General features: G+C 38.0%; 1 protein-coding gene across 1 annotated transcript; it reads left to right on the top strand.

The window, feature by feature from the left end:
- The first annotated feature begins 674 nt into the window (after positions 1–674).
- Positions 675–2,955, top strand: LOC125278736 (zinc finger BED domain-containing protein 4-like). Its single transcript, XM_048208081.1, has 5 exons — positions 675–1,029; positions 1,135–1,274; positions 1,381–2,155; positions 2,260–2,568; positions 2,684–2,955. Exons 1-5 carry the CDS (start codon positions 963–965, stop codon positions 2,953–2,955), a joined length of 1,563 nt encoding a protein of 520 aa, XP_048064038.1. The 5' UTR covers positions 675–962.
- The last annotated feature ends 7,149 nt before the right edge of the window (positions 2,956–10,104 follow it).

Raw genomic sequence — 10,104 nt, forward strand, 5'->3', positions numbered from 1 at the left:
AAAAGTCAAAAACAATCTGGAAAAGATCATCAGTTTTCTCAGTAATAAAGCTCAATTGCTAACAAAGGTGGTTCACAAATTAATACTAAATTGCTGTTTAGTGTTTAAATGTACGATACTTGCAAAATGTCAATTAACATGTTTCTAAAATGCTTACATTTTCTTTTTATATAAGCTTACCCCATACCAAAATCATGGATTTTTCTGATTTTATTTGCAAATGCTTAAACACAGTGTTACGGTGTGGTGTTGTAGAGATGAGGCGTTCACAGAGTAGTGATGTTACGTATGACACTGAGGCTTCGGTGTGCATATCGCGCATGCGACACAATTTCTAGTGAAGCCCCGTATCGGGGTGTGTATTGGTCACGTGATCGATGACAAATGAAGCCTCACTTTCTATCCAATCACGTGCGCGTTTCGCTTTGCGTGTCAGAAGGTTCGAACCCCAGATTTTACTTAACGAGTCCTTGTTGGCTCAGTCTGGTTGATGGGTTTGTGAGGAGAGTGCTGTATTTCGAAAGTTAATCAATATATTACATTTAAATAACCAACAAAATGTATTTGTCACTACTTATTCATTCTTTTTTTTAATTTATTCTTACTTTATTGTCTTTTTGTTTTTGTAAAATCTTTGCACTTTTGGTGTTTTTTTTAGGTAACTTGGTGTTGGCATTTGGGGTTAGGGTGGGATTAAGGGAGAGGGGATAGGGTTGGTGTTTGGTGAAGGATTTGTGTTTAGAGCAATGGCAACAGCCAAAAAAAGAAAGACTTCCCCTATCTGGGAATATTTCGAGCTTATACGTACCAATGTATGTATGCTTTTCTAAAAAAAAACATCAGTTTTTGCTTAAACTTATTTTGTTCTTGTATGTAATTTCTTAATTTCATATAACTTTATTCAGAAGGTGAGATGCTTGGTGTGTGACAAGGAACTTGTGTATGGAAACAGCACATCATCCATGCTAAGGCATTTCAGAGCTTTACATGAGACTGCACAGCCCCAGAACAATCCTACAAGCACACAAAGTAGGACTGTTGCTTCATGATTTTTATTCATAATTGTGAATGCATTATCATGATTTAAGTCAATACATGTATTTTATATAAAACTTTCATTTAAATTCATTATAGCATCTCGCAAGCAAATGGTTGATGAGGCATTGGTCAACATGGTCATAAAAGACTCTCAGCCATTTTCAGTGGTTGAGGATGAGGGTTTCAGGGGCCTCATCCATGCCCTTGATCCTTCCTATATAATCCCAAACAGACAGGTGAGTTTAAAAGAGGTCAATTTTGATGTATAATCTATATAATACATCTACATCTATAATAATATAATTGTATAATTGTCTCTTATTTTTTGGTGACCTCAAAAAGGCTTTAAAGAAAATGGTGGCTTTAAAATATGAAGAAGCAAAGAGGAAAGCCAAGGCTGAGATGGAAAAAGCAACTGCTGTGTCTCTAACATCAGATATGTGGACTTCTATCAACACAGATGCATATCTTGCAATAACCTGCCATTACATTGATGACAGTGATAAGATGAATACAGTGTTGTTGGATGTTGAGAAGTTCCCAGACAGACACACAGCGGAAAATATGGCCCTGGTGAAAAAGAATGTCATGATGGAGTGGGCAATCAAGGACAAGGTGAAGTGTCTTGTCACAGATGCGGCAGCAAACATGATTGCTTGTGCAAAAATTCTGCAAGTGAGACATTCAGTGTGCATTGCACATGCACTTAACACCATGGTTAAAAAGTCTTTTGATCAGGTACCAGCTCTGTGTGACATTCGAAACAAAGCTAAAAAAGTGGTCACCTATTTTCGAAGCAGCACCTCTGCTAAAGAAATGTTGACCCAGGTGCAGAAAGAGATGAACAGTAATCTAGTGAATGATGTGGAAACACGCTGGAACAGCACTTTACACATGCTTCAACGGCTGCATGAGGAAAGGCAAACTGTGGAAGCATCCCTTGCATCACTTAAAACTGATATAGCTCCACTTCATGCACAGGACTATGAAGCCATACAGCAAATTCTGTGTGTTCTTGCCCCATTCCACCTAGCCACAGTAGAGCTGTCCGAGGAAAAACGAGTGTCTGGCTCCAAAGTAATTCCTTTGCTAAAAATGATTCACTATTCATTACTGGGTGAACAAAACAGATATTGATTTTTATTTATGTACATTAACAAATGTAATAAATGTTTTGATGCCTTTTTTATTCATTTTTAATGTTTTATTTTTGTATTTCAGTAAATCATTGTATATTTCATAAGTTAACATTGGCCATTGCAAAGGAATTAACAGACAACCTCATCAGGCGTCTGAGGGAACATATCTGGAATATGGAGTCGCTCAGCATAATGACCATGGCAACTCTGCTGGACCCAAGGTTTAAAACTTTGGGTTTCCTTAACCACACTAAAATGACAGAGGCTGTCAAACGGCTAAAAGCAGAATGTGCTAATGTCATTAGGGCCGAAGATGAAAGACCGTCCACATCATCAAGCACTCAGTCAACAGAAGCACCATCATCAACCCAACAGCCCACACCAAGCTCAAGTATGTTTTTTTAATCATTTATTTAATAATTGTTGATCATTGATGTGTCTTATCTTCAGTCAATGTACATGTTCAGTCATTCTCAATCATATATTTTTGTCCTCAAACTTCTTAGGTGGAAATCTTTGGCTTCTGTTGGACAGTGCTGTAGACCACAGGCAAACAAAGCTTCAAATGCCACTTCTGATGCGATCGTACAAGTTGATAGATACCTTACCGAGACAAACATACAAAGAGCTGAAGATCCACTTGAATACTGGAGAACGCAGAAACATGTTTACCCCCTTCTATATACATTGGCATTACAGTTTCTGTGTACCCCGGCCTCCTCTGTACCATGTGAAAGAGTGTTCTCTAAGGCCGGAGAAGTACTGTCTAAAACTGTGAAACAGCTTTTATTTCTCAATAAAAATAATTAACACAATTTTATCCCCTTTCTGTCTTTCCTACAGTTACACAAGCACTATCAAAGTGTCATAAGCACATTTAAAAACAGATGATCCTATCACACAATGTCCTTTTCACTAGTGAATGCGTGTAGAGATAAATACATCATATTAAATCATGTAAAGTCATATTATATTTTATTGTCACACTTTAAAGGGTAAATTAATTTATTTAATGGACAAATGAAACACACACGTGTAAGGCTTTTATTTGTACACATAACATTGAAACTGTGGAGCGTGTGGTGGTTACGTCATCTGACAGAGCTTCTTCCAAAAGCTTCTGGCTGCTATGTTTTAAATAAGCACCAGATGGCGCTGTTCTCGACACTCTTGAAGCTTTGAATCTTTTCCCGGAACAGTCAGGGGAAAGCCTCAGTGCTTCATGAGGCTTCATTTACCCATCCCTATCACAGAGATCCACAGAACAAGGGTATTTATTAACAACGAAGGAGAGATAAACAGCATCACACACATAGATTAACATTAAGAACAGACAAGGAGTGAAGGGAGTGAGTCCATAATAAAGGCAGTGCTGATGAGGAAGTCCAGGTGCAGATGATGAGTGCTGATGGGGAGATGACGAGGGAAGTGAGTGCAGGTGTGGAAACAGGAGGATCATGGGAAATGGAGTCTGGGAGACACGGGAACTGTGACACACAGCAAGTCAGAAATGAAGACCTAATGTTCCAGTCTTTAAATATAGGATAAAACCTTTACTTTTGCAACAACAGCAGTACTGGAAAAGTACTGGAAAAATATAAAACATATACTGAAACAATTGATAAGCATTTTTAATTAGCAGATCACTGAAATATTTAGAAATAGCAGATTCCAATCTCACTTTGAGGAATAGTCAGGTGTTGAATTTATTTTCGTTACATGGACATACAGTAAAATAAGATTCTGAATCGGATTTGTTCAGTGTGTATGAAGAACAACACAGAGGAGCAGAGAGAAAATAATATCTGGGTAAGGGAGAAGAATAAATGAAGTAGGAGAGGATAAGTTGGATCAGGAAAAGGGAGAAGAAGAGTTAGGGGAGAGGAGGAAGAATGTGTGCTGGATTGTGCATCTCTATTGTTTTCCCCCTTACACGATGAAGGCTTAGTTCTGCCATGAATAGAAAATAAAAGGTAATTGTGACTTTTTATCTCAAAATTCTGACTTTTTTCCCCCTAGTTTATATCTCACCATTCTGAGGGGGAAAAAAGTAAGAATTGTGAGATGTGAACTCACAAAAGCAAAATAAAAAATATTTTTGATAAAAAGTCACAATTACCTTTCATGCTTTTTTATTCTGTGGTGGAAAAAAAGCTTCCATAATAACCAAAGACCATGTATGTTGGATTTGTTGTTGATCAATGGCAGCAATTTCATTTCATTAATTTCAGTAAAAGCTATATACTACAACAATTTTACCACGATTCCACTACCACTGTTCCATATTTACAAAATATGCGGTCTGCATAGGGCACTAGCTACCAAGGGGACACCATCCCACCCTCTATGGGGGCAACATCAACACCACACACCCACCCCCAGAAAGAGATTTCAACCAAGGGGGACACTGAAGTTCTGCATAGGAGACACATTCCCTGAGCAATTCTCATTCCCTGTTACTTTCTTCTTCTTCTTTCTACTGTATATTCTATAAATAATGACTCTCTTCTGTTGCCAAGAATGCACACATTCATCACTCAACCAAAAATGTAGAATGGCTTACATGCATTATACTTTTACTGCAGTGAAAGGAAACTGAATTTTAAAAACTATGAATTTCATATTTTCTCCAGGTAGAATTGAAACATGACAAGTAATGCAGTTTTCATAATGCCATCAAATGTTAATATTTTGACAGTCATTGCACTACAATTGGCTATATGTTCATGTTGGATAGAAAACTAGCGCTAGTGTTTGACAGAACGACTAAATTTTGAATCAGGTTTGCTGTGTTTTGATAGAGTTCGTATGTGTTGAAAAAGGTTTTTAAGCATTTTGAAATATGGTTCTGGGCAGAAAATTAACTATTTGGCTAATAGTGTGATTGTAGGTGTGTTGCTGTGTTAAGAGTTTAGAAAAAGTAATTTAAGTATTGCTAAACGCTTGTTAGCAATTGAAAAAACCTAAAGTGTCAAGTTACTTTTTCAAAAGGTGATTTGCTTTATTTTCGCTGCTATGTGTCTCGTAACGGAACACGCACTGATAGAAGCACGTCCATTGGCTGCAACCAAATATTATGGCCAATCACGAAAGTCAATTGCGCAACCAAACGTAGAATAAACTGCTCCATTTATTATATATTTTATTGTATGTTCTTGTGCTGAATTCGTATCACTTTCATAGGCTATTGAGTAAATAAAATATAGAAATCCTTTTCATTTACTTAAAAAAAAATCTAACCAATTTGAACTGGAATGCAATCCCCCTCGAAATTCACTCCCTGGACTTCTCCCCGCATTACCTCCCATTTCCAGTCCTGGATACTATACATCAGGGCTCTTAGAGTAGTTTAATTCGAGGGCCGGATTATCAAATCAAAAAGTTGAGGTGGGCTAGGGGGTCTCCTTATTGGTATTTTTTTTTTTTTAATTATTAGGTTTAAATGAAAATATTCTCACAGTGAGAGTTGGTAAAACCATACATGGCTACTCACTACCACTGTCAAATTATATTGTATGTTATATAGGCCAACAAAAAACACCTAAACACAGATAAAATACACCTTCACAAAGAAATTAATTATATATTCCCCTAACCCACTTAATAAATATGTTGCAATATAAAAGGCTATATTTACACAAAACATGTTAATATACTAGTTAATTCATGGTAAATTTGTAAGGTTGATGGTTTTGGGATTTAGAAGTCTTCTGTCTTCCTTCCAGAGGTGTCAAGTAACGAAGTACAAATACTTCGTTACCTTACTTAAGTAGAAATTTCGGGTATCTATACTTTACTGGAGTAATTATTTTTCAGACGACTTTTTACTTCTACTCCTTACATTTTCACGCAATTATCTGTACTTTCTACTCCTTACATTTTAAAAATAGCCTCGTTACTCCTATTTCATTTCAGCTTGTTTTCATTCCGGCTTGAAAAAACAACTATCCAGATAAATCGCACCATCCGGATAGAGTGAATTTGATTGTGGTTGGATGAGAATAAACATAGGCTATACCATTCTGACACCCTATTGGTTTGTACGCGATCCATCACACCTGCACATGACACAAATCACGTCACACTCCAGCAAGGACGACAGTGTTGGGGTCGTTACTCAAAAAAGATTATTTATTAAAAGTTATTATTTCTCTACTACTGGCTCATTTAGGCTATCAAACGGCTGTTTTCTCTTCGTCCTCTGCAAATTATGCTAGGTAGTTCGGTAGAGAGACGTTTGAATTAATTAGCGTAGCCTATACACCGGTTTTTAATCTTTTTTTTTTTTTTTTTTTTTTTTTTTAGCGCGACCCTTTTTATTTATATGACCCATAGTCATATACAACCATGTAGCTAAACATGCCTAAACGAATTAATTTAAAACGAAACTGAAGGTAAACCTGCGTTGCTCTCATGGTGTTATACCTCTCTCTTTCGGTGAAGTGGAGCAGTGCTCTTGCTGAATGGCACGGATTGCACTACGAACTATTGTACATTTTTTATGTTTGTTTTTTTTTAAACTGTGTTTTATTTTTTATAACGAACAAGCTGCGATGTCATGTTTCCAGTGCTTTGTTGTGTGTGCGTGAGGCGCGGGCGCGATCAAACAGCTGTCTTTGCCAGGGACTTGTCTCATCGTCATGGCAACGGTTCGTGGTCAGGTTAGATTACGTCAGGCCCTGCGTTCCATTCGGAAGGGCTCATCCCTATGCCCTAATCCCTTCAAAGGGTTTACCCTCCGGAGGGAGAGCTTCGAAGGGATGAAGGGTGTAGGGGTCAAAAATACTCCTTTTTTAGAACGCACTTCTGCGTCATCTTAACGAGACAGTCAAGGGGGATAGATAGCGCAAGCTGCGCCCTTTGTTTAACGTTAGTTTAGGCCTATATATTTATTTATTTTTGGTTTATCGCACCATAATGTATATTGTGTCTATGTATTTGAAACATTTGAATGGACTGATAAAGCTGTAAAGTATTTTTTTGAAGTACAGTGTCGTTTTGACCATAATAATGTACTAAATCTAACTCGTATAAATATTACAGTAGTAGCCTATAGAAAAATACTATACATTCATTTATAGGTAAAATCGAACTCCGAGCCTCCTGTACCCATTCTGTGATGACAAACAACTTCCCTGTGCAAAGGATCATGGGGGCCCGAAGTGTCCATCAGTTGTACCCTTCGAAATCCTTCATTCCGAAGGGCCCTTTAAAGTGGCCAGTTTTGAACACTTCGGTTTGGAACGACCCTTTAATATGGCGGCCATGATTGTTGCCGTTTGTTGGATGCTCAGACGACCAAACAAATGCAGATTAAACATGTTCAGTCTGGTAAAAACAGACTCCAACCAACGCCAACAGGGTTATCACACCTATCCAACAAACTCCAACAGACGAGTTTGTTGGCATTTTTGGTGCGATGTGAACTGAAACAGCTGAAAACTACCCGTTAATGTCAAGCCCTGATTGTTACTAAGCCTGCCCTGGGTACACCAAAACTACCCGCATTTTTCTTTCCGTTGCCCTCACAGATTCCTGCAGTTAAGCTTGGATGTACATTTACATTCCAATAAAGGTTATTGATGACATTTTGAGGAGGTAGAGTGCACAATAGACCCTGTAGCGCGGCCTAAGCTTTTGTCCTTAATGGCATTTTTTTCCTTGCATTACTTTTACTTTTATACTTTAAGTAGTTTTGAAACCAGTACTTTTACACTTTTACTTGAGTAAAAAGCTTGAGTTGATACTTCAACTTCTACAGAAGTATTTTTAAACACTAGTATCTATACTTCTATTTGAGTATTGAATGTGAATACTTTTGACACCAGTGCTTCCTTCATGGCACATTTCTCCTCTTTTGTGTCCTCATCGGTCTTGTTGGGGATGTTGAGGCTGTTTCATCCGATTTAAAACTAGTTTAATCATCGAGTGATTTGTAATTTGTAAATGTGAGGTGTGTGTCGAATTGAAAAACTTCTCACTGGATGTTGCAATGCTGTTTAATAATGGTATCCGTGACCGGGAATAAACGCAGCTCCTTTAAGCTTTCTGTTATCCAGTGAGCCGTGCTGTGTAGTTCAATGTAAACTAATGAAGTGTACTTTGCGTACTTTGTATTGAGAAACAGCAAAAGCCTTGTCCCAAATGGAACCCTAAACTTCTCTCTTTCTCTGAGTCTGCACTTTCATGACATAATGCCGCTTTGACTGCCGAGTAAAGTCCTCTGTGTAGTTCAGACTTGCAGGATCAGCTGAAGTGGCACATCGAGGGCACATAGCGGACGTAAAGGGGACGCTCGTGAGCAACCTTCTGAAACCTAAAATGATGAATAGGACAACCTACAGTCTTGTAGACTTAACAGACACGTGCATACGGCAGCCTAGGGCTGCATTTACACTGCAAGTCTTAAAGCACAAATCCGATCTTTTGACCATATCCGATTTTTGGCCAGTGTGTTTACATTCACTTTAGAGGCGACTGGTATCTGATATCTGTGTTTACATTGATAATTTTAAATGCACATAGTAGATCCTCGGATTTTGAATGGCCGTGCTATTAAAATTATTTATATATTTCATGGAGTGGCCATGATTAGCTACCTATCAGAATGGATAAGTTAACAGCTGTCATGGATGTATTGCCGGAAAATAAAATATAAAACATAAATTACCTTTATCTACAGTTTACAATGAATTCATTTTTTAATGAATTCGAGCGAGTTATTAGGGACAGAGCGCGCGAGCGAGAGTAGCTACAGTGAAGCTTTTGGCTTATAAGAAAAACAACAACACGGCGGTCTTTTAAATTAACCAGGCAAAGTTTGAAATTCAGCTGCTGAATATATGTGTGTGCGCAATTTCTTTCACGTTAGACAAAGTTCCCACATCAATATAGAGCTGCGAATTTTTAGTGCGAGTGCATACATGCATGTCTGCTTCATAATACAACATTGAAGCTATATTTTAGTGAGCAAACGTGCCGCCCTCGCCTTGTGATGGCTTGGAATTACAATGGGAATCGGATATACGTGTTTAGATGTAGGTCGCATGTTCAGAGATCGGATATGTATCGGATTTAGAACCACATGGAAGTGGCTCAGATCGGATATGAAAAAATCAGATCTCGTGTGGATTTTTGTGTTTACACGTGTGCAGCTAATTCCGATCTGTGTCAGATGTGAGCAAAAGATTGGATTTTTTGTGCCTGTGTAAACGCAGCCTAGGTCCACAAGACCGAAAGTGCATAGCTTGTAGGTTACAAATAGATCTGTTACCTCTGTATCCTTTTCCCTGGAAATAGACTCAAATAAGTCATAAATCCTGAATGAAATATTTGCTTTTTAGTGTATAAATTTAAGTATATAAATATAGGAGGATTACGTCAGTCATTTATATTTGCCACACTTCCTGCTACCAGCTGGTGGCACTATGACTATAACTACATTTTGCCATGTAGATGTCTTCAGGCCAGGGCACTTAATGAAAGGTGAAGTTTGAGGCAGATTGGACATTGTATGCTTGAGTTACAACAACTTCCTGTTTCATGACGATAATAGCATGTTTTAGCACTTGAGTGTTGCTAGCATGTTTTAGAATGCTTTTAGCATGTTTTGCACTCAATAGCATATTTTAGTATGTTGCTAGTAGTAGTGCCTCGCAGTGTTAAACATGTCACTTCCTGTTGCCAGTGGGTGGTGCTATGACTATGACTGAATATTGTCATGTAGATGTGTTTAGGACAGGACTGTTCTCAAACATGTGAAGTTTGGGGCAGATCAGACATTGTATGTCCGAGTTACAACAACTTCCTGTTTCATGGTGAAACACTGAACTTTTAGATGTATCTACTGAATTTTATACTTATACGTGAAATGTAGTGCGAAGGGTGCTTAATTGAAATTTTGTAGGTGGCGCTATTGAGCCATTTT

Source organism: Megalobrama amblycephala, linkage group LG11 (genome assembly GCF_018812025.1).
Source record: "Megalobrama amblycephala isolate DHTTF-2021 linkage group LG11, ASM1881202v1, whole genome shotgun sequence".
NCBI classification, from domain to species: Eukaryota; Metazoa; Chordata; class Actinopteri; order Cypriniformes; family Xenocyprididae; genus Megalobrama; species Megalobrama amblycephala.

Coding starts and splice junctions, on each gene's coding strand:
- LOC125278736 (XM_048208081.1), top strand. CDS start 963: ATGCTAAGGCATTTCAGAGCTTTACATGAGACTGCACAGCCCCAGAAC. Junction 1,275..1,380: donor ATATAATCCCAAACAGACAG/GTGAGTTTAAAA, acceptor GACCTCAAAAAG/GCTTTAAAGAAAATGGTGGC. Junction 2,569..2,683: donor ACAGCCCACACCAAGCTCAA/GTATGTTTTTTT, acceptor CAAACTTCTTAG/GTGGAAATCTTTGGCTTCTG.